The sequence below is a fragment of the Oncorhynchus kisutch genome, linkage group LG3 (genome assembly GCF_002021735.2).
Source record: "Oncorhynchus kisutch isolate 150728-3 linkage group LG3, Okis_V2, whole genome shotgun sequence".
Lineage (NCBI taxonomy): Eukaryota > Metazoa > Chordata > Actinopteri > Salmoniformes > Salmonidae > Oncorhynchus > Oncorhynchus kisutch.
In genome coordinates, this window is record NC_034176.2 from 19,469,378 (window position 1) to 19,494,677 (window position 25,300).

General features: G+C 41.3%; 1 protein-coding gene across 1 annotated transcript in view; it reads right to left on the reverse strand.

Moving 5' to 3' along the window:
* Positions 1-24,607, reverse strand: part of LOC109873287 (transmembrane channel-like protein 2-A) — a 49,125-nt gene extending 24,518 nt beyond the window's left edge. The window contains exon 1 of the mRNA XM_020464930.1: positions 24,517-24,607. Coding sequence (XP_020320519.1) covers positions 24,517-24,607 — 91 coding nt within the window. The remainder of the gene's footprint in view (positions 1-24,516) is intronic.
* Positions 24,608-25,300: the final 693 nt, after the last annotated feature.

Here is a 25,300-nt window from a genome sequence, read left to right on the forward strand (position 1 = left end):
CAAAAAGGATAAATCCTACCCACCCTCTTCCATTTTAATTGCAATGTCAGTTTTCTTCCGAGGAGGCATTTTGGCTCAGTGTTCTCCTCTTAATAAGCTCTTCAGTTCAGCCTGCTCTCTCCCTCTCAGGCCATGTAGATCTCAGGTAAGCAGGCAGCTGTCACACCTGTGCAGGTACTCACACACTCTGACAGGTGCACCCGTGTTTGGGCTACTAGACTTGCTGTCTCCCTGACAACCACCATTGATATTGCTCAAGAGATTATAATATTTAGTACCGAAGAAGAAAGACTAAATCTAAAGGGATAATAAAGTGGTACAAAAAGTGTGTCAATCAAAAAGTCAGTTGATCTCTGACTTACAGCATGTATGTAGACACAGATACAATACACTCCCACACACACACACAAGCACTTATACTCACACACCTAGACAATTTAATTAGTGCCTTAATGTGTACATTTAAACCATTATTCACCTGTTTTGCAGCAATAAATAGTTTTGACCAACAGTTGGAAAACTCACACCAATAAATTCCATCATATACGTACGTAACTCTTACCCTGAAATTTTAAACCAGAGCACTATTTTTTAATTTTTAATTTTATTTATTTAAAAAATGTCACCTTTATTTAACCAGGCAAGCTAGTTGAGAACAAGTTCTCATTTACAACTGCGACCTGGCCAAGATAAAGCAAAGCAGTGCGACACAAACAACACAGAGTTATACATGGAATGAACAAGCTTATAGTCAATAACACAATAGATAAAAAATAAAGTCTATATACTGTGTGTGCAAATGGCGTGAGGAGGTAAGGCAATAAATAGGCCATAGTAGCAAAGTAATTACAATTTAGCAGATTAACACTGTGATAGATGAGCAGATGATGATGTGCAAGTAGTGATACTGGTGTGCAAAAGAGCAGAAAAGTAAATAAAAACAGTATGGGGATGAGGTAGGTAGATTGGGTGGGCTATTTAGAGATGAACTATGTATAGCTGCAGCGATTGGTTAGCTGCTCAGATAGCTGATGTTTAAAATTTGTGAGGGAAATATAAGTCTCCAGTGTCAGCGATTTTTGCAGGAAAGGCGGCCAAAGGAGTTGTTGGCTTTGGGGATGACCAGTGAAATATACCTGCTGGAGCGCGTGCTACGGGCGGGTGTTGCTATGGTGACCAGTGAGCTGAGATAAGGCGGAGCTTTACCTAGCAAAGACTTATAGATGACCTGGAGCCAGTGGGTTTGGCGATGAATATGTATCGAGGGCCAGCCAACGAGAGCATACAGGTCGCAGTGGTGGGTGGTATAAAGGGCTTTGGTAACAAAATGGATGGCACTGTGATAGACTGCATCCAGTTTGCTAAGTAAAGTGTTGGAAGCTATTTTGTAGATGACATCGCCAAAGTCGAGGATCGGTAGGATAGTCAGTTTTACGAGTTTGGCGGCGTGAGTGAAGGAGGCTTTGTTGCAAAATAGAAAGCCAATTCTAGATTTGATTTTGGATTGGAGATGTTAAAACCTGTTTGGGATAGGGGGCAGCATATTCACATTTGGATAAAAAGCGTGCCCAGAGTAAACTGCCTGCTACTCAGTCCCAGTTGCTAATAGAAAACACTCTGAAGTTTCTAAAACTGCTTGAATGATGTCTGTGAGTATAACATAACTCATATGGCAGGTGAAAACCTGAGATAAATCCTGAGAAATCTGAGGTTTGTAGTTTTTCAACGCTTGGCCTATTGAATACACAGTGTCTATGGGGTCAAATTGCACTTCCTAAGGTTTCCACTAGATGTCAACCGTCTTTAGAAACTTGTTTGAAGCTTCTACTGTAAAGGAGGGGCTCATATTGGCTCTTTGAATCAGTGGTCTGGCAGAGTACCACAAGCTCGTGACGCTTGTTCATGTGAGAGTTACCTCGCATTCCATTGCTTTTCTACAGACAAAGGAATTCTCCAGTTGGAACATTATTGAAGATTTATGTTAAAAACATCCTAAAGATTGATTCTATACATCGTTTGACATGTTTCTACGGACTGTAACGGAACTTTTGGACTTTTCATCTGGACCTAGTGCTCCCGCCTCATGAAGATGGATTACTGGGCTGAACGCGCTAACAACAAGGAGGAATTTGGACATAAATTATGAACTTTATCGAACAAATCAAACATTTATTGTGGAACTGGGATTCCTGGGAGGGCATTCTGATGAAGATTATCAAAGGTATATTTATTATGTTATTTCTGACTAATGTTGACTACACAACATGACGGATATTTCTTTGGCTGGTTTGGTCTCTGAGCGCCGTAGATTATTGCATGGTGTACTTTTTCCGTACATTTAAAAAAAAATCTGACACAGCAGTTGCATTAAGGAGAAGCCTATCTTTAATTCTGTGAATAACACTTGTATCTTTTATCAATGTTTATGATGAGTATTTCTGGAAATTGATGTGGCTCTCTGCAAAATCACCAGATGTTTTGGAAGCAAAACATTACTGAACGTAACACGCCAATGTAAACTGAGATTTTTTGATATAAATATGCACTTTATCGAACAAAACATACATGTATTGTGTAACATGGAAATCGTGGAAATTTCCTCTATTTACCAAATCATGAGAGCAAACCACACACCAGTCAGAGTTAGTTATCAAAGTCCATCTTTTATTATATGAGCTCTATCACAACCCTGTGACTCACAGATCAATTCAGTGTCTATCAATGAATTCTCTGAGAGTCCCTTCCACATTTCAACTGAGATCCTTTATAGCAGACACACACAGGATAAGACAGCATCGGCATAATTCATCGTTCAGCTTTGTCTCCTTTCTCAAACTCAGAACCATAAACCAATCCTCCATATCAACAGGCATATATCAAATCCATCCTATCTTGACAAGATCACAGAGACACACTGACTGGCACACAGACATTGTGGAGCCAAGAGATACATGCTTGACCTCTCCCCTCTCTCCGACCCAAGCAACTTAGTCTTGACATAGAACAGATACTGCAACCCCGCCACAGTATTATACAAAAATAACATTCTGATGAGAAGTAACTTACAAACATATGATGAATATAAAACATCTTACCTATGTTACCAACCAATTCTGATTATTCCCCAACAAATCTGATGAAGATCATCAAAGGTTAGTGATTAATTGTATCTATATTTCTGCTTTTGGTGACTCCTCTCTTTGGCTGGAAAAATGGCTGTGTGTTTTTATGACTTGGCTCTGACCTAACATAATCATATGTTGTGCTTTCGCTGTAAAACCTTTTGAAATCAGACATGATGGGTAGATTAACAAGAAGTTTATCTTTCAATTTGGTGTATTGCACTTGTTAATGTGTGAAAGTTACATGTTTCTAAAAAATATTTAGAATTTCACACGAATTTCACAGGTCAGAACCGTCCAGAGTAGTGATGCAAGTCGGGCGGGCGGGTGCGGGCAGCGAACGGTTGAAAAGCATGCATTTGGTTTTACTAGCGTTTAAGGGCAGTTGGAGGTGACGGAAGGAGTGTTGTATGGCATTGAAGCTCGTGTGGAGGTTAGTTAACACAGTGTCCAAAGAAGGGCCAGATGTATACAGAATGGTGTCGTCTGCATAGAGGTGGATCGGGGAATCACCAGCAGCAAGAGCAACATCGTTGATATATACAGAGGAAAGAGTCGGCCCGAGAATTGAACCCTGTGGTACCACTATAGAGACTGCCAGAGGTCTGGACAACAGGCCCTCCGATTTGACACACTGAACTCTGTCAGAGAAGTACTTGGTGAACCAGGCGAGACAGTCATTTGAGAAACCAAGGCTATTGAGTCTGCCGATTAGAATACGGTGATTGACAGAGTCGAAAGCCTTGGCCAGGTCGATGAAGACGGCTGCACAGTACTGTCTTTTATCGATGGCAGTTATGATATCGTTTAGTACCTTGAGTGTGGCTGAGGTGCACCCGTGACCAGCTCGGAAACCAGATTGCACAGCAGAGAAGGTACGGTGGGATTCAAAATGATCAGTGATCTGTTTATTAACTTGGCTTTCGAAGACTTTAGAAAGGCAGGGCAGGATGGATATAGGTCTATAACAGTTTGCGTCTAGAGTGTCGCCCCCTTTGATGAGGAGGATGACCGCGGCAGCTTTCCAATCTTTAGGGATCTCGGACGATACGAAAGAGAGGTTGAACAGACTGGTAATAGGGGTTGCAACAATGGAGGCGGATAATTTTAGAAAGAGAGGGTCGAGATTGTCTAGCCCAGCTGATTTGTATGGGTTGAGGTCTTGAAGCTCTTTCAGAACATCAGCTTTCTGGATTTGGGTGAAGGAGAAGCTGGGGAGGCTCGGGCAAGTAGCTGCGTGGGGTGCGGAGCTGTTGGGCTGTTGGGGTAGCCAGGAGGAAAGGTGAAATAAAAATTCTCAAAAAATTCTATGAAGTGTTAAATAAGCTTGTAAAGGAAGAATACACAATGCATTCACACATTCAAATCAAATCAAATCAAATCAAATTTATTTATATAGCCCTTCGTACATCAGCTGATATCTCAAAGTGCTGTACAGAAACCCAGCCTAAAACCCCAAACAGCAAGCAATGCAGGTGTAGAAGCACGGTGGCTAGGAAAAACTCCCTAGAAAGGCCAAAACCTAGGAAGAAACCTAGAGAGGAACCAGGCTATGTGGGGTGGCCAGTCCTCTTCTGGCTGTGCCGGGTGGAGATTATAACAAAACATGGCCAAGATGTTCAAATGTTCATAAATGACCAGCATGGTCGAATAATAATAAGGCAGAACAGTTGAAACTGGAGCAGCAGCACAGTCAGGTGGAAGTTGAAACTGGAGCAGCAGCATGGCCAGGTGTACTGGGGACAGCAAGGAGTCATCATGTCAGGTAGTCCTGGGGCATGGTCCTACATTCACTCACACAACATGCTTCATGGGGAGATAATTTAGGTTAATCCACCAAGTGTGCTTATGTTCAGATTTAGCAGATGACAGATGGGCTAGACCAATTTTTAGGTGGGTGGGCGAAATTGAAAGAATTTGGGGGAAAAGAGAGTGACGGAGCCGGTGGGGCATTGGCCTGTATTTTTTTTGTTGTAGCCTAGGCTATCCCTTTTAATCTGTTGACTTCATCTATCAGCTTTCTCTATTGGGCCTATACAGTGGGGAACAGGCCCCCTACCAAAATGGGCCGGCTCGGTTAAATTCAACGTCGAAAGCGTCATCAGTGAGCCAGTTTATATTCCTATGGAAGTTGCCAAAATGAACAGAAAAATATCAAAAGTTGGTGCTAAGAACAAAAAAAATAACTACTGAGGCCGATGCAGCAAAATGTTGGCTACCAAATAAATAAAGTTCTGCCGAAGCGAACACCAGCTGCTGAACTCGAGAAGCGAAAGTGAGCGAGGATTGCAAGGGAGAGACCGCTAAATGAGCTGAGTCAAATATGGATGATGAGGACCAAGAATGTGATTGCATAGTTAAGATTGTTTTAAAAGACCGCTTGTTACTAATATCTTTATCTTTTATCTTATTTAATTTAATTTTAATTGGATTTATTACAGTTTGTTTGAATTAAAATCATGTTGGGAAATAAGTTATTAGATTGTGTTTTGATCCTTGATCCACAAGCACCCCCTAACGCGCCCTTAATAAGCCTTGAGTTAACCGTGCCCCCCCCCCCTTGCCCCTGCCTGCCTTGCATCTTCCTCTCATCCCATGAGATGACATGGATTAAAAAAAGAGCAGACACTCTGATCTATCCAATCAGGACCCAGTCCTATCTACATAAGAATGTGATTCTAGACACAGACAGTTCAACTGCATCCAGATGAACACAATTGCAGTCGAGGTAGAAAACAGAGACACACCGACAGATGTATACAGAGTTCCTTGATGTTAAGGCTGCATATGTTGCCTAATAATAGGCCTAAAAAAATCCTTATGAGGGGGCATATCAGACACTAATTTGCCAAAATCTGCAATAGTATAATTAGCATTATACTAGACATATAATCATTCAAGTTGCATCAATTTTCAATATAAGCGGAGAGTATACCCTACAACACCACACTGTAATCAATAATTACATTATTGTTTTCAAGTGAGTACAAAATGTGTCTCTAGGCTGTAAACTGTAGTGTAAATGTAATTTGAATATTTCATTCCATTTGGATCAGTTGTGGGTCTACAGTACTCTCGATAGTTTATAAGGTCGAGAAAGGCACAGTAGCAGGCCAGTCTGGCTGTATTTTAAGTTCTGATACTGAGATGCTTTGTCTGTTTCAGATCATAATTTTCCCAAGTCATCCTATAATAATGTGGCCACATATGCTGACAGCAGACCCAGTTATTCAAGAAGGCTGAATACGATTGGCTATTCCAATCGAACCTAGAACCTAATGCTTCAATAGCTAAAATATTTGTAATTTTATATTTAAAATGTATTACATTTTTGTGCCATTAACACAAAACCAGTCACAATGTTTTAATCCAATTAGGCTAAAAGTTTCTTGTAGGCTACTTGCTCACGTTCGTCCAAAATATAAGTCCAGCATCCAGACTGTGCAGCGGCCATTTGATGAATGGGAAGAGACATCTGTTACAAAACATCTAAAAGTGTAATGACATTCGGAGATTGTCAAGCCTTCGAAACTGGGTTGGCCTACAAGGTAGGAAAGGATGCAGGCCTATTTTCAGATTTTCTTTAGAGATTGACATAGTCTATTTGATTGTGGTGTTAAAGGAAAGCATGATGTTGAAGCGCCCAAAGTTGGTATCCTATCCTAAAATGAATTGCATATATTTTATAGAATTATAAATTCTATAAATGTTGAAAATGTTGAAAATGTGATTTCTACCTAGCTGATCATTGTCTGCAACCGGCTCTGATCATAGTGTAATGAAACGGACAGGGAGATTTAGTCCCTGCATGGCATCAACTGTGCCACAAAGCATGCTGAAGTGGCAAAGTCGATATCCACATTTATAAAAACAGGATTGCTACAGTTATTGTTATGAGGATGTGCATTTTTTTTTTTATAACACCTTGAGTTGAAATGCCAGAGCCTAATTTCGTTCCCAGTCCATCACTGCTTATGGTGGCATGTCAGGGCTGACCTGGTGAATGATGAATGTCAACTGCCACACTTCTTCAAATCAAATCAAATGGCATCAAATTGTATTTGTCACATGCACCGAATACAACAAGTGTAGACTTTACCGTGAAATCCTTACTTAGGAGCCCTTTCCCAACAATGCATAGTTAAAAAGAACATGTGCAAATACACATTTTAAATAGTAACACAAGAAATAACAATAGTTTAAAAGAACTTGACGGTCATGCGTGATAATGGTGTGAGTTTTCTCTACAAAAAAAGTAAGGATAAACATGAAAAAAGTCACAAGAAAGCAAAGTCGGTTGGAGCGCGTAAGTTGTCGACCATCTCCGTGACCCCCATCTTGAAAAAACTCCTGGAACCGCCACACTTCCTGGAACTATGAGGGTGTGATGCTGAAACACAAGCCCCGCTGTATCTTTCCTCCTCTGAGTAGCTCTTCTTCTCCCACCCTCTGTCCTTCTCAAGTTCCCTTCAAGACGCCACTGTAGCTGAACAGTACACACAGTGACTTATGCTCCCTGTAAGGTCAAAGAGGACAGCAAAGCATATTTACAGGGGGAAATTAGTTACTGTGTTTACGATTATACAGTATTCTTTATTATTAAGGACAGTATCTATCAAGTACTGATGATGATGATGATGATGAGTGGGAAAACAAAGTTTGGTGTTTGCCAGTGTTTGTTGAAGTCTGCGGATTGATCTCTAAAAGTGGTTCCAACTCCCGAGTTGGATCATGGTTCATTATGATTCGATTGAGAAGTTGAAAATGCTTTCCTGGACTAGTTGAGCTGGAGACCAATGTTACATTTACCATTTACAAGTTCTTCACAACTACTATTCATGGACCTGTTGAGTCATGGACCTGTTGAGAATGTATACAATTCTACACACAACCTCTGATAATATCAAATTGGGCAAGAAAATAAAGTTGACTGGTGGCAAGGTGGGAGAGAGAAATCAGTGCCCTTCATTGCCGGTGGTTAATAAGTGATGCCTGTCTGTAGTACTATAACATTGAGATATCCGGTAATCGAGAACCATGCGGTCATTGTTCGGATATCCTGTCCAAGGCAAACACAGTCCTCTCTCACTAGGCAAACAATTCAAGGGGAATTACACTCAAAAATCTAACCGTTTCCAGACCTTAAAAATGTAGTTTTTTTCTGTTGTTTTGCATTAACATGGACCCAAAGAACATCAAAGTTTGTTCATCTATAATTTAAAGAAGGTGTAATTTTGAGTGTTACAAACTGGAAAAAAATCTTAAACCTTCGCTATGAATCAATCGATGTAGGCCTAGGTTCTAACTGATTAAGCCTATTCAGACTAGGGTGGGATGATAGAAAGTGTTTCAATTTGTGGTGTTTTATTGCCGTCTACTTGCTCAGTTTGTGTGTTCTAGCGCTGTCTACTATATAGCCTATTGCATATGTCTTACGTCTCAGTAGCAAATACTGCTTACATTTTGAAGCAATCAGTAATCACAAGGTGTTTGTAATGTTATTGCCATAACGCTAGGACGGTAGCGTGAGGGTGGGGGAGGTGGCTGGGGCTAGGGCTGGGGTGGTACAGCAGTAGTGTGCCAGTGTGGCTGAAATGCCAGAGCCTAATTTCCTTCTCAGGGCTGACCTTGTGAATAATGCAAGGTAACCAGAGACATGGGTTCTATGTAGTTAACACAGCTAACGCCACACTTCCTGCAATTATAAGAGCATGATGCTGAAACCCAAGCCCCTCTGTATCCCTCCTCCTCTGAGTAGCTCTTCTTCTCCCACCCTCTGTCCTTCTCAAGTTCCCTTCAAGACGCCACTGTAGCTGAACAGTACACACAGTGACTTATGCTCCCTGTAAGGTCAAAGAGGACAGCAACGCATATTTAAAGGGGGAAATTAGTTACTGTGTTTATGATTATATCCTTTATTATTAAGGACAGTATCTATCAAGTACTGATGATGATGATGATGAGGATGATGATGATGAGGATGATGATGATGATGATGATGATGATGATGATGATGATGATGATGATGATGAGGATGATGGTGATGAGGATGATGATGAGGAGGATGATGAGGAGGAGGATGAGGATGATGAGGATGATGAGGATGATGAGGATGATGAGGATGATGAGGATGATGACAACGAGCGGGGAAAAAACTAAGGTGTTTGCCAGTGTTCGTTGAAGTCAGTGGATTGGTCTCTAAAAGTCGTTTCAGTTCATTATGGTTCGATTGAGAAGGTCAACATGCTTTCCAGGACCACTTGATCTGGGGATCATGGTTCCATTTACCAGAAGTTCTTTACTACAGCCTCTGATAATATCCAATTGAGCAAGAAAACGTGTGAGAGAAATATCAGTGCCTGTGATGCTCTGACATATCACGTCACCCTTCTTTACGGGTGGTTGTTATGTGATGCCTGTAAGTAACAAGAACATCAGCCACGCTCAAGGTCCTAAACGATATCATAACCGCCATCAGTAAAAGACAATACTGTGCAGCCATATTCATCGACCTGGCCAAGGCTTTCTACTCTTATCGGCAGACTCAACAGCCTTGGTTTCCCAAATGACTGCCTCGCCTGGTTCACCAACTACTTCTCAGACAGAGTTCAGTGTGTCAAATCGGAGGGCCTGTTGTCCGGATCTCTGGCAGTCTCTATGGGGGTGTCACAGGGTTCATTTCTCGGGCCGACTCTTTTCTCTGTATACATCAACGATGTCGCGCTTGCTGCTGGTGATTCTCTGATCCACCTCTATGCAGACGACACCATTCTGTATACTTCTGGCCCTTCTTTGGACACTGTGTTAACAAACCTCCAGACGAGCTTCAATGCCATACAACTCTCATTCCATGGCCTCCAACTGCTCTTAAATGCCCTTGCTTCATATTTGTCGCCAAACCCACTGGCTCCAGGTCATCTATAAGTCTTTGCTAGGTAAAACCCCACCTTATCTCAGCTCACTGGTCACCATAGCAGCATCCACCTGTAGCATATGCTCCAGAAGGTATATTTCACTGGTCACCCCCAAAGCATATTCCTCATTTGGCTGCCTTTCCTTACAGTTCTCTGCTGCCAATGACTGGAACGAATTGCAAAAATCTTGAGCATCAGCTGTCAGAGCAGCTCACAGATCACTACACCTGTACATAGCCCATTTGCAAATAGCTCATCCAACTACCTGATCCCCATATTGTTGTTTATTTTTTTGCTCCTTTGCACCCCAATATCTCTACTTGCACATTCATCTTCTGCACATCTATCACTCCATCACTTAATTGCTAAATTGTAATTACTTCGCCACTATGGCCTGTTTATTGCCTTACCTCCCTAATATTACCTAATTTGCACAAACTGTATATAGATTTTTTATATTTTGTTATTGACTGTACGTTTGTTCATTCCATGTGTAACTCTGTGTTGTTGTTTGTGTCGCACTGCTTTGCTTTATCTTGGCCAAGTTGCAGTTGTAAATGAGAACGTGTTCTCAACTGGCCTACCTAATAAAATAAAGGTGAAATAAAAAAAATTATATTAAAAAAATCCCAGGACATAGACATATCTGATATTGGCAGAAAGCTTACATTATCGTTAATCTAACTGCACTGTCCAATTTACAGTAGCTATTACAGTGAAATAATACCATGCTATTGTTTGAGGAGAGTGCACAATTTTGAACATGAAAAGTTATTAAGGCACATTTGGGCAGTCTTGACACAAAATTTTGAACAGAGATGCAATGGTTCATTGGCTCAGTCTAAAACTTTGCACATACACTGATGCCATCTTGTGGCCAAAATCTAAATTGCACCTGGGCTGGAATACTACATTATTGCCTTTCTCTTGCATTTCAAAGATGATGGTACAAAAGTTTATTTTTATTTTTACATTATCTTTTACCAGATCTATTGTGTTATATTCTCCTACATTCCTTTCACATTTCCATACGTTTCAAAGCGTTTCTTTTCAAGTGGTACCAAGAATATGCATATCCTTGCTTCCGGGCCTGAGCTACAGGAAGTTAGACTTGGGTATGTCATTTTAGGTGAAAATTGAAAAAAGTGGGTAATCCTGAAGAGGTTTTAAGAAAGCAGAGCAACACTTTATTTAGTATGGACATACTTCTCCCCATCTTAGCTACTGTTGTATCAATATGTTTTGACCATGGCAGTTTACAATCCAGGGTTACACCAAGCAGTTGAGTCATCAGTTGAGTCAATTTCCACATTATTTATGCCAAGATTTTGTTGAGGTTTAGGGTTTAGTGAATGATTTGTCTAAAATACAATGCTTTTAGTTTTAGAAATATTTAGGGCTAACCTATTTCTTGCCACCCACTCTGAAACGAACTGCAACTCTTTGTTATGTGTTGCAGTCATTTCAGTCACTGTAGTAGCAGACATGTATAGTGTTGAGTCATCCGCATACATAGACACTCTGGCTTTACTCAAAGGCAGTGGCATGTCATTAGTAAAGATTAGCAGTCTAAACACTGAGATGCAATGCCTTAGACCGCTGAGCCACTCAGGATCCCCAAAATAAGCGCCTGTTGTGTTCAGTGATTTAAGCAAATAAACACCCCATTCTATTAATTTAAGTTTTAATGTATTTCATCTCAGAGGCTATACCAAGGCCGGAGATAGAAACACAATCATGTATTGATAAACAAAACATTGAACAACAATTCTCATTTTGCATAGAATTGTGGGTTGTATGCAGCATTTCTTTTTAAATTGTGCATTTTGTTTTTTTACATGTGTTCATTTGCCAGGTCGTTCCTACAATGCGGTGCCATTTGGACCTCAAAATATGTTTTATTTCTTTGTATTCTATCAGAAAACTGAGTTTGGCCAAAATGTTTTTTGGGTACATTTTCCAAGTTGTTAGGTGCCTAATCCTAACAGGGTGGAACCTAACAGGTTTGACATCTTGAGCCTAAATTATCTCTCTGAGTGAGAAAGGTTGAGCTAGCATAATACAGTGCATTTGGAAAGTATTCAGATCGCTTGACTTTTTCCACATTTTGTCACATTAAAGCTTTGTTTTTCCCCTCCTCAATCTACACCCAATACCCCATAATGACAAAGCAAAAACAGGTTGTTAGATTTTTTTTGCAAATGTATTAAAAACAAAAAACTGAAATATAACATTTACATAAATATTCAGACCCTTTACTCAGTACTTTGTTGAAGCACATTTGGCAGTGATTACAGCCTTAAGTCTTCCTGGCTACGACGCTACAAGCTTGGCACACTTGTATTTGGGCAATTTCTCCCATTCTTCTCTGCAGATCCTCTCCAGCTTGTCAGGTTGGTTGGGGAGCATTGCTGCCAAGCTATTTTCAGGTCTCTCCAGAGATGTTCAATCAGGTTCAAGTCCGGGCTCTGGCTGGGTCACTCAAGGACATTCAGAGACTTGTCCCGAAGCCACTCCCGAAGCGACTTCTTGGTCTGCTGTAACTTCATCAGGCTTTTCCTCGATGGAACGACAAGGAGGGTTGCTCAACCTGTGAGTATCATAGACCTTGGTATACCTAACAGGCTCTTGACTTTTCGGTTTTTCAACCCAGAAGTCATCATCAGAAACTGAATGTGTCTCATCCTCTTCGGTCACATCAGCACCTGGATGAAGGCATGTGCGAGGTTTTCGGATGTGCTGCGACGTAACATGTTTTTCAGGTGTAGTCCCAGACAAGAATCCACAAGGCAGTAAAAGGTCAAGGTGCAGTGTGCGCAGTGGACCATCCTTGCTCTCAGACTTGACTGTACATACTGGTATATCACTTGCACATTTGGTGACTGCATAATGTAAATGTCAGTTTCCCACTTATCAGCCAACGTATGTTTACCTCTCAGTTTAACATTTCTCACAAGAACTCTGTCACCAACATCAAGGGTGGACTCTGTGACATGCCTGTAAAATCTGGCTTTGTTTCGGTCAGCTGTTTTGAGAGCGTTCCCGATGGCTATCCCGTAGCTTTCTTCCAGGTGACTCTCCAAGTCTTGCACACACTGTGAATGCAATTTCTTCTGGTCATTAACAGGTAGATTGAAGGTTATGTCAACCGGTGGATTAGGTTGTCTCCCGAACATGAGTTCATATGGAGTGTAGCCAGTGACCTCATTCTTCGTGCAGTTGTATGCATGTACAAGTGGTTTATCGAAGTCACGCCAGTGAGTTTTGTCATGCATGCTCAGAGTACCAAGCATCTGGAGTAGCGTCCTGTTAAAACGCTAGACAGGATTTCCTCTTGGATGATATGGCATTGTTCTCACTTTCTTGAATCCATCAATCTCACACAGTTCTTTGATTGTGCATGATTCAAAATCAGGACCTTGGTCGTTGTGGAGGCGTAACTCAGGAAAGCCGTAATGCACAATGAAGTGGTGTGATGACACTCCCACTCTGTCTGCCGTATTCTCTCTTTGTTCTTGTTTCCTTATTAGGATGCCGGTGGGCGGAGTTGGGAGGGTCGTCAGCTACATGGGAAACACCTGGGCCCGGTGTGTCCCAGGATAAATACACCACTTCCCCATTCATGGAAGAGACTCTCTCCATGCAGACACCTTTACAGATTTTATTGTGTATCTTGGTGGCCTTTTGTTTTTTTGCTTTGGCACTTTTCAACACCCTGCATTATCACATTCATGCATGCAAAACACTCACTTACGCTACTGATTACACACACCCTTGTATACTGTACTTAGTTTACTTTATTTAATAAATATATGTTTTGTTACTCCTTATCTCCACGTTGTCTCCCTTTTGTTACGGGCTTTGAGCCGGTTCATGACAGTGGTCCCAGAGAGACTTTGCAACGGTGCAGGCTTTCTGGTTGGGAATCAGTATGGCCACTGCGTACTTGGTAAAATGATCTGTAATTACCTGTATATCCGTTGTGTTACTACGATCAGGGCCAATAGAACCAGGATCGTATGAGGTCCATCGTGCGCTTGATGCCCATATGGCCCATATCATCATGCAGACATTCAATGTAACTGCTCTCAGCTCTTCTGGAAACACTAACTGAAAAGTAGTGTAAAGAATACTATTATTTAGCTCCAACCGGTTCCACTCAGGCAGCAACAGAGGGAGTTCAGAGAGCTTGGCTCTAACAGTGGAAGGATGTTTCTCCCCTGTTTCCAACTGAGTGATGACCTCTGATGCTGGCGTCAGCTCTTTGTTTTTCCATCAGCTCCTTCTCTGACAAATGAGAAATGACTGGAAACCCATCTTGATGTTCATCCTCCTATAAAGCATCTGGTATTGCACTGGGGTGGAAGGTAAGAGACTCAACCAGTACAATCGGATAGAGGCTCTTTTCAAGGTCAGTGAGGTGAACAGTGTGCCGATCGCAGACTGCTTTGACTACATCTTTGTGGACTTTGTTTTGGAATTCTAATTCTTCCAGATGAAGGAGAGTAAATTGATGGATTCTTTCCTGCTCCTTCTCAAAGGTGAAATCGTCTGAAATCTGGCTATGAGGATGTCTTGAAAGTGCATCGGCATCTCAATGTTGCTTACCTACACGGTACTGCAGCTTAAATGAGTAGGTGGAGAGGGCAGACAACCACCTGTAGCTTGTGGCGTCTAGTTTGGCAGAAGTCAAGATATATGTCAGTGGATAATTATCAGTTATAGCTGTGAAATCATTCCCATACAGATAGTCACTGTACTTTTCTGTAAATGCACATTTAAGTGCTAGGAATTCCAGCTTGTGGGCTGGATACTTCGATTCACTAGAGGTCAACCCTCTGCTAGCGAATGCTATTGCTTCCTTTCCAGCAATAGTAACTTGTGCTGTGCTCTTGGTACCAACTAGCTTGTTTGACTGTGTGCTCATTGGTGCAGACACGTTTGAGTGAGGCTCTTCTGGTTACAGTGGGATGCGGTTTGGTATCCTCTGCTCCTGTTTGTCCCTCAACAGGAGCTGGCCTCAGTTTAACTGTTCGGTATCTGAAGAGGAATTTTGAGCTTCCCACTGGAGCTGTCTTTCTCTAAGTTGTTTCTTTTTAGCTGCAACCAATGAGGGGTTGGATTCACTTTCACAGGTTGCTGTGATGTGGCCATCTTCACCGCACTGAAAGCAATACCAAGGCCGGGCTTGCTGTTAGGCTTGTTGCTTGAACTTGGTAGCTTCACAGGCTTCCCGTTATTTTGTTTTGTGTTGGCTTTACTAGGAGCTACATTGGTAGTAGGTCTTTTGGGGGGTTTCGATTTTGTGTCTTGAGGTTTGTGAGCTGACTTTTGAGTTCAGCTATCTGTTTTTTTAAGTGCTCAGTTTCACTGGTATCCTCAGAAGAAGGACCAAGGTGTTGCTTCATGCGAGTTACTTTTACTTTGTGCTTATCCTCTTCAATGCGAAGGAGGAGCAACAGTTCAGCAAATGAAGGTGGTTTGCTTTTCTTCTGTTCCAGCTGGAGGTCCGTTATCAGAGCGTTGTCCCAGCAAACTCGGGCAGAACTGCCTCAGAAGATGACGATCGAGTTCATTAGCTGGAACACTGCCTCTTCTCATGGCCATGCTCAGCGTAACCTGTAACCTTTGCAAGTAGCTGGACGGCTTCTCACCATTTTTTTGCAGAGTGCCCATGAATTTGGCAAATAGCTTGTTTCCATCTTCAACTGTGCCATAAGCTGAGTCTAACAGCTGAAGGTAATCAGTGGCTGATGCTTGAGGACTCAAATGCTTTGTAAGGTCTGCAGCGGGTGGCAGAAGACTATCAAGGATTCTTCTAGTACGATGAAGGTCTGACATGCCAGGGTCACTTTAGATGAGTTCTACATTAGCACCCCAGGTGTCAAAATCCATTGTTTGGATGCGGAGATCTACCAGAGAATGCTCTGAGTCTTGACGATGCAAGATGATGGAACGTAGCTTCCTCATTCCTAACAACGACCCTTTGCACATCAGGGGGGTTGGCGTCACTTACAGTGAATGTTGATTTCATTTTTACATCAGCCGGTTGAGTAACTGGTGATGAGATGGGATTGGTCAGGTTTTGGGTTGTAGGCAGAGCAGAGTGTGGCAGGGTTCCGCTCTCATACAGTTGTGCAGGTGCTAAGTCTTCTGATTCAGGATCTGTCTCGGCAAGGGAGATATGGCAGATTTACTAAGTTTGAATAATTCCTCTTGAAGTACCTCGTCAAAAGGTTGATCACTCAACTTGAAAATTGTCTGCAGTTCCTGGAGATAGCTCTTGGTGGCGCCACTACTTTCAGCGGGGGTGTACACTAGCTAAAGCCTTCACGTCGTAGACAACATCAACTTGGCTAGGGCTCTTGTAGTTGAGAAGTAATATGGGTTCTAACGATTTCATAGATGTGCCGTAGGTGAACTCAACTATCATGTGTTTGTGGAACTCAGACATTGGGTCATCCACACGGAAAAAATGACTGATTGACCTGTGAGTTTTGAGATATTCAGAGAGTTCGTTATCCAACTCACTATTGGTAAGGCCACTAATTACAACAGAGTTAGAGATTTTCACTTCTTCGCGCATTACAAAATCCATAATACATTTTTTTGTGGGCCCTAATGACTTCTCAATGATTTGAAAGTTCGTTTTTCTTCCATGGAATGGTGGTAGCTCTTCACATTCCCTTCTAGCTCTTTTTTAGCATGTTGGCACCAACTGGTGTATAATGTGAGGTTAGAAGAGGGACTAAGAGAATATTGAGTTTTAATTGGCTCAAAATAAACGGCTCATCATGCATCTTCTGACAGCTTTTGTAATATCTGTCAACTTAAACATATTAATAGCAATATAGTATAATATGATTGGTTATTGGAATGTCACTAGTAACGATAAGTATTCAACATTAGCTGACCTGCGTTACATGTGCCTTTCCAAATCATGTCCAATCAATTCAATTTACCACAGAGGGACTCCAGTCAAGTTGTAGAAACATCTAAAAGATGATCAATGGAAACAGGATGAACCCGAGCTCAATTGTGAGTCTCATAGCAAAGGGTCTGAATACTTATGTAAATACTGTATTTCTGTTTTCTAAAAACCTGTTTTCGCTTTGTCATTATGGGGTATTGTGTGTAGATTGATGAGCATTTTTTTTTTTCATTCATTTTAAAATAAGGCTGTAACGTAACAAAATGTGGAAAAAGTCAAGGGGTCTGAATACTTTCCGAATCATTGTGTTTTAACTTCTTTTTTTTCTCTCTACAATTTAGTCTAACAGGGTGGACATTCATGAGTGGGACCTACAGAATAACAACATGAAATATGGGCAAATAGATAAAACTGAGTGTTTATTTTTATTTAGCTTTGCACCATAGTTTTCCCACCAAAGAAATGATGACACTTCCTGCATGTCAGGTCATTGTAGGAAGGGGTTGTTTTCTTAAATGGAGAATGACAACAAACTAACAGGGTGAAAAGTAGTATCAGGGACATACAGAAAATCTTTAATAAAATTCAAATAAAGATGATAATCATGAAAAAAAAACGTTATTGATGATAGGACTAAAACATAATGATGAAACATTTTATTATTATATATTTATGGCTTATAAGTTGATAAATAAGTTGATAAATAACACCTGGGGACATTGCAAAAACGTCTACATCGCCTACAAAAGGTGTTTAAAATGCATAAAATTCCCTTTCAGGATCCATATTTTGGTGTTTTTAAGGTAAAGGACACCTGACCTTATACTTAAAGCCTTTTGGAATCCACATTTTACATTAAATAAGAACAGATATTTCCTGGGGACAGAAAAGGCACAGCATCGAAGGAATGACCATATCGGTAGAAATGTGTTCAACATCCACTGAAGTAGCTAGCTAGCAAGTTTATACAGTAGTTGCATTGGTAACAGTCTTAGCTTGCTATTATGAAAATGTAATTCAACAATGCTTTGGACACTGTGTTAACAACCCTCCAGGCAAGCATCAATGCCATACAACTCTCCTTCCGTGGCCTCCAATTGCTCTTAAATACAAGTAAAACTAAATGCATGCTCTTCAACCGATCGCTACCTGCACCTACCCGCCTGTCCAACATCACTACTCTGGACGGCTCTGACTTAGAATACGTGGACAACTACAAATACCTAGGTGTCTGGTTAGACTGTAAACTCTCCTTCCAGACTCACATCAAACATCTCCAATCGAAAGTTAAATCTAGAATTGGCTTCCTATTTCGCAACAAAGCATCCTTCACTCATGTTGCCAAACATACCCTTGTAAAACTGACCATCCTACCAATCCTCGACTTTGGCGATGTCATTTACAAAATAGCCTCCAATACCCTACTCAACAAATTGGATGCAGTCTATCACAGTGCAATCCGTTTTGTCACCAAAGCCCCATATACCACCCACCATTGCGACCTGTACGCTCTCGTTGGCTGGCCCTCGCTTCATACTCGTCGCCAAACCCACTGGCTCCATGTCATCTACAAGACCCTGCTAGGTAAAGTCCCCCCTTATCTCAGCTCGCTGGTCACCATAGCATCTCCCACCTGTAGCACACGCTCCAGCAGGTATATCTCTCTAGTCACCCCCAAAACCAATTCTTTCTTTGGCCGCCTCTCCTTCCAGTTCTCTGCTGCCAATGACTGGAACGAACTACAAAAATCTCTGAAGCTGGAAACACTTATCTCCCTCACTAGCTTTAAGCACAACTGTCAGAGCAGCTCACAGATTACTGCACCTGTACATAGCCCACCTATAATTTAGCCCAAACAACTACCTCTTTCCCAACTGTATTTAATTTATTTATTTATTTTGCTCCTTTGCACCCCATTATTTTTATTTCTACTTTGCACATTCTTCCATTGCAAAACTACCATTCCAGTGTTTTACTTGCTATATTGTATTTACTTTGCCACCATGGCCTTTTTTGCCTTTACCTCCCTTCTCACCTCATTTGCTCACATTGTATATAGACTTGTTTATACTGCATTATTGACTGTATGTTTGTTTTACTCCACGTGTAACTCTGTGTCGTTGTATCTGTCGAACTGCTTTGCTTTATCTTGGCCAGGTCGCAATTGTAAATGAGAACTTGTTCTCAACTTGCCTACCTGGTTAAATAAAGGTAAAATAAAAAAATAAAAAAATAAATGCCAATAATGCCAATTCCACTTTTGCTTTAAAAAGCAGCTGAAACATAGAAAATGCAAGAATGGAATTCATAGCCATTGAATTATACTATGCATTATAGGGAAATAACGCTCGCTCTAGAATGCCCTTCAAGCCAATCAGAAACATGTATTCGACAACGCCATAGGGGTCAATAAGAAAGAATGTTTGTTTTCCCCAGTTTGTGGGCATGGTCGAGGGGAATTCCTTACTATCACGTGAATATAGAGTATTTGAGTATTACTGTCACCATAGACCATAGTTCCTTTTTTATGTCTCTATTTTGGTTTGGTCAGGGCGTGAGTTGGGGTGGGCATTCTATGTGTTTTTCTATGTTTTCTATTTCTATGTGTTTGGCCTGTCATGGTTCCCAATCAGAGGCAGCTGTCTGTTGTTGTCTCTGATTGAGAACCATACTTAGGTAGCCTTTTCCCACCTGTGTTTTGTGGTTAATTATTTTTCCGTGTGTGTTTGTGTGCACCTCGGTTGCATCACAGTCTTTGCTGTTTACCTGTTTGTTTTTTGGTTGTTTCGGTTTCACTTCCATTAAAAGATGTGGAACTACATGCACGCTGTGCCTTGGTCGATTTATGACAGGGGGTTTGAGGATAGGGAGCGTGACAATTACACTGTATAATGTATTACCTTATCATAATGTAAAAAAATATTACATTTATGTCATAGAACTGGATAATAATAAATTGCTGGATAATGTAATAAAACTGTTGAGAAGATAACATAATATTTGTTTCCATAATATAACAACTTGATAGATTCATTAGTTCGTATAATGTTATCAGGTCAATAACGTTTTGACCTGTCAAATAAATGTTATGTTGCTTAGTGTGCAGAATAGTTAGAACAAGTTAAAAAGTAGTACAAATTAATACAAATTAATTTCGCACAAATTCAAAAAGTAACACTGGTACGGTCACATTTCACATAACACGGTTTGAAAAAAAGGTCCATTAGAACTGTACCTGGTAATAAGGAATCCCTATTACCAGATGCAATATCTCTGATTTCAGTCCGGTCTTATAGACTAGACGTAACATAGTAATGTAAATCCGGGTCACTCAAATGAGTATGACATGTTATGTTTGGTATGGTTACATAAGAGAGAAGGTTACTTAAGGCAAAAACTAAAGGAGGGTGGTTGGTCTGGCGTATAACGCAAATGTCTAGTAACCCTAAAGTTGAGCGTTCTAATGTCATCACGTTCAACTTTGGGATTTTAACAAATTAGCCATTTTTAAACTACTTTTTAGCTACAATGCAACTTCTTAGCATGTTAGCTAACCCTTCCCCTAACCATAACCTTAACCCTTTTAGCTAACCCTAACCTTAACCCAGCCCCTAACCCTAACCCCTAGCCTAGCTAACATTATCAATTTAGTTAACGTTAGCATTCGCCACCTAGCCACCTAGCTAACGTTAGCATTCGCCACCTAGCCACCTAGCTAACGTTAGCATTCGCCACCTAGCCACCTAGCTAACGTTAGCATTCGCCACCTAGCCACCTAGCTAACGTTAGCAAAAACCATTTGGAATTTGTAACATATAAATAAAGGTTAAATAAAAAATAAATATCATATGTTTTGAAAATCCGTAGCATAATGTACAAATTGCAATTCGCAACATATCATACGAAATGTAATTCGTAACATATCATACAAAATGGACGATGGACATCCACAAATGAATACATATCATACTAAATGGAATGTCACGGATTTATGTACATAATAATACGAAATGCTCTGAGAACTGGTTGCTGATTTTAAAGTCACTTTAAGTGTCTTTCTGTCTCTGACATCAGAGAATGCAGGGCTGGTGTGTGTGTGTGTGTGTGTGTGTGTGTGTGTGTGTGTGTGTGTGTGTGTGTGTGTGTGTGTGTGTGTGTGTGTGTGTGTGTGTGTGTGTGTGTGTGTGTGTGTGTCTCTCTTTAAAGTACTTGCCATTTCCACATTTGTGACAGCAGTCATACTCTGTAAATGTCTCTGTGAGTTTGGGACCCTCTGAATTCTGCGTGCTGGTTGCAGTTGATTACCTGGTAGGGTCCTAGGCATTCTGTGGATCTGGTGGCAGGAGGGGGAATATGATTGCCGCTCTTTCTCCATCCTCATTTTCTCCTCTATCTCCTTAGAAAGAAACAGAGGAGAGGAAAGGAGAGAACATGAATTATGTAATAACTTGGTGTGAATCAAAGTTTCAGAAACAAATACAAAACCGCTAATTAAGCATTTTTTCACAATGAATTTTTCCATCTGGGATTTTAGAACTACTTCATGTAAGGTCTGTGTTTTGTGTAGGCTTACCCTGGCGTGATGTTTTGTGTAGGCTTACCCTGGCGTGATGTTTTGGTGTAGGCTTACCCTGGCGGGATGTTTTGTGTAGGCTTACCCTGGCGTGATGTTTTGTGTAGGCTTACCCTGGCGTGATGTTTTGTACAGGCTTACCCTGGCGTGATGTTTTGTGTAGGCTTACCCTGGCGTGAAGTTTTGTGCGGGCTTACCCTGGCGTGATGTTTTGTGTAGGCTTACCCTGGCGTGATGTTTTGTACAGGCTTACCCTGGCGTGATGTTTTGTGTAGGCTTACCCTGGCGTGATGTTTTGTGTAGGCTTACCCTGGCGGGATGTTTTGTGTAGGCTTACCCTGGCGTGATGTTTTGTGTAGGCTTACCCTGGCGTGATGTTTTGTACAGGCTTACCCTGGCGTGATGTTTTGTGTAGGCTTACCCTGGCGTGATGTTTTGTGTAGGCTTACCCTGGCGTGATGTTTTGTGTAGGCTTACCCTGGCGTGATGTTTTGTGCAGGCTTACCCTGGCGTGATGTTTTGTGTAGGCTTACCCTGGCGTGATGTTTTGTGTAGGCTTACCCTGGTGTGATGTTTTGTGTAGGCTTACCCTGGCGTGATGTTTTGTGCAGGCTTACCCTGGCGTGATGTTTTGTGTAGGCTTACCCTGGCGTGATGTTTTGTGTAGGCTTACCCTGGCGTGATGTTTTGTGTAGGCTTACCCTGGCGTGATGTTTTGTGTAGGCTTACCCTGGCGTGATGTTTTGTGTAGGCTTACCCTGGCGTGATGTTTTGTACAGGCTTACCCTGGCGTGATGTTTTGTGTAGGCTTACCCTGGCGTGATGTTTTGTGTAGGCTTACCCTGGCGGGATGTTTTGTGTAGGCTTACCCTGGCGTGATGTTTTGTGTAGGCTTACCCTGGCGTGATGTTTTGTGCAGGCTTACCCTGGCGTGATGTTTTGTGTAGGCTTACCCTGGCGTGATGTTTTGTGTAGGCTTACCCTGGCGTGATGTTTTGTGTAGGCTTACCCTGGCGTGATGTTTTGTGTAGGCTTACCCTGGCGTGATGTTTTATGTAGGCTTACCCTGGCGTGATGTTTTGTGTAGGCTTACCCTGGCGTGATGTTTTGTGTAGGCTTACCCTGGCGTGATGTTTTGTGTAGGCTTACCCTGGCGTGATGTTTTGTGTAGGCTTACCCTGGCGTGATGTTTTGTGTAGGCTTACCCTGGCGTGATGTTTTGTGTAGGCTTACCCTAGCGTGATGTTTTGTGTAGGCTTACCCTGGCGTGATGTTTTGATAACCATGCAAATCTCTGTCAGACAAGGGAACATTTATCAACAATTAGCATTACGAATATTTGAAAGTAAATTGAGGCGAATATATTTATAATAGTCACCGTGTCTGAGAGAGAATTACACGGCTATCAAAATGTCACGCCTCGGTAAGCCTACACCAAACACACAATGAATTCAAATTTTTTGCTGAATTCACAATGTGAAAAATGAATGGTGGAAAAACCATTGGAACCATTTCCATGTTTTTATGGGTATTATGACATGTCCACTGCTATTCTTTTCACCCCTGAGATTGCTGAGGCATTGTTGTTTCTCTGTCTCCGTGGCGATTCTAACCCAGCTTTTCAAGCCTCCTTTCAGGGCTGCTATTTTACTCTTCTTCTTGCTCTCTTTATTTTGCTGGAGGGCAAAAGCAGCTAGTGTACAGGAATGGCACCAAACTTTATGACCGATATTACAGGGATCACATAATGTTTTGTTTATCCGGTGGCTGTGGTTCCGTAACTTCCTCCAATTCCCCACCTAAAAAAAGACATGTCAAAATGCTACTTGTCTGCCTCCTGCTTATGTTTTTGATATTTGTAATAATGTAGTTTAGATATACTGTCATACCCAAAATCCCTGGCTATTCCCTATAACATGTGGTTCAACTAGTAATTCAACTACATTTTGCAGAAGCTTAGTGGTAGTTTAACTCAATTCAAATCTAGGTAGTGTTTTCAGTAGTTAATTACTTGTTTGCCATGTAGGGGTGTAGCTGGAACTACTGGAACTACACACTACTTTTTTGGCAAAAATAAAATATGAGGGAAGTAGGCAAGAATTTCCTATCTTTTTCGCCATCAGACCTACCTAATTCTCACTTGAAACGTTTTTGTGTTTAATAGGCTAAATTACACATTATGTTAACATCTGACTCCAGAGTGCTCTGTTCTTGCAATTTGTAGTCTATGACATTCAAAGTAACTTCAGTTAATTAAACTATATTTTTCTTAAGGGTAGCTTAACTTCTTCCAGAGTGAAGTAATTGGTAGCTTGGTAAACTATAAACTATATTTTTAAAGTAGCTTCCCCAACACAGCATTTTGAAACGTTTATTCAAATCGCAGCGAAATGGGCTGTCTATCAGATAATGTAAACTGCATGCAGGTAAACTGTGGGACCCTTGTTATTGACCAGTGAAATTAAATACTCTGGCAGTTGCTGCTCTCTGGTGGACAGGCTATGTCAGTGCAAGTACCACAAACACTGGCTAAAATAGATAAAGACAGTGTGAGAACCTTTTTGTTAAGACTACCAGTTTGAAGTTTCTTCCTTAACTCCTGGTTGGCTTGTTTGTAGCTTTTGGATGTAGACTGCTGAAATAAATGGCATAACTCTGTGTGTGTGGGGGGGAGACAAACACCAAATATTATTTTTTATATTGCATCTTGTATATATTCCACATAGAATAGGTAGATAGCCTGGGGACTGCCATGTGAAGCAATAGCCCTGACTACTCAAACCATGAGCAGCAGGAAAGGCAGCACTAGGCCAGGGTTGGAGGTGTAGCTGAACACCTTCCCAAACCAGGCTGGGAAATCAGGTGTGTGTGTGTGTGTGTGTGTGTGTGTGTGTGTGTGTGTGTGTGTGTGTGTGTGTGTGTGCGCACATTTTTGTGTGTCTTGTCATATACAGAATACAGGTGTTTCTCTGTTACCTGAAGGGGCCACAGTGGAAAGAGGGGGGATGGTGACTATGGTATAGATGGCGGCAGCGTTGAGCAGAAGGGTGACCAGTAGCATAGCCATGTAGAAGTTGTTGGAGCCTGAGGCCTTGAACACCCTCTCCTAGGGAATGTTACAGCACATGACGGCCCAGCACCTCAGGTACATTGACACATGCAGTCTCATCCAGAGGTGTAAAGTACTTAAGTAAAAATACTTTAAAGTACTACTTAAGCTCTCAAATCATAAACAAAGTGATCAAAATGATATACACTCTCAAGCAGTCAGTAAACAATACACCGAAAAATAGAAAACACATTGTTCAAAACATACAATTCTCAGGGAGAAGTACATTTTTAATCAAAAAAAATATTCATATTTTTCCGTCATTGTCTTTTGATGAACGAAAACATGTTCTATCATAGTAGCTCAAAATTGATCAGAAATTACTACTCTGCTTTGCTCTTTGCAATTTAGTTTTTTGTTCTTCCTCCTCCTTGTACCCCTATTTTTACAGTATTGTACCCTGCATCTCACAAACTTGTCCTTGTCCTGTAATTATTGTTCTTTGTTGATATGAACCTGCAACCAGTCAAAATATATTGTGCTGTTAATAAATGGAAAGCACAATGTTCAGGGCCATACAATTTGTCCATTGTACAGTATACAGCCTACAATGCACTGTACTACAATATACAATACTAAAAGGGACAAAAATCAAAGGAGTAAACATGTGATCAATGTGCTTCTTCTTGTCTTTGGGCTGGGTCAGGCCAG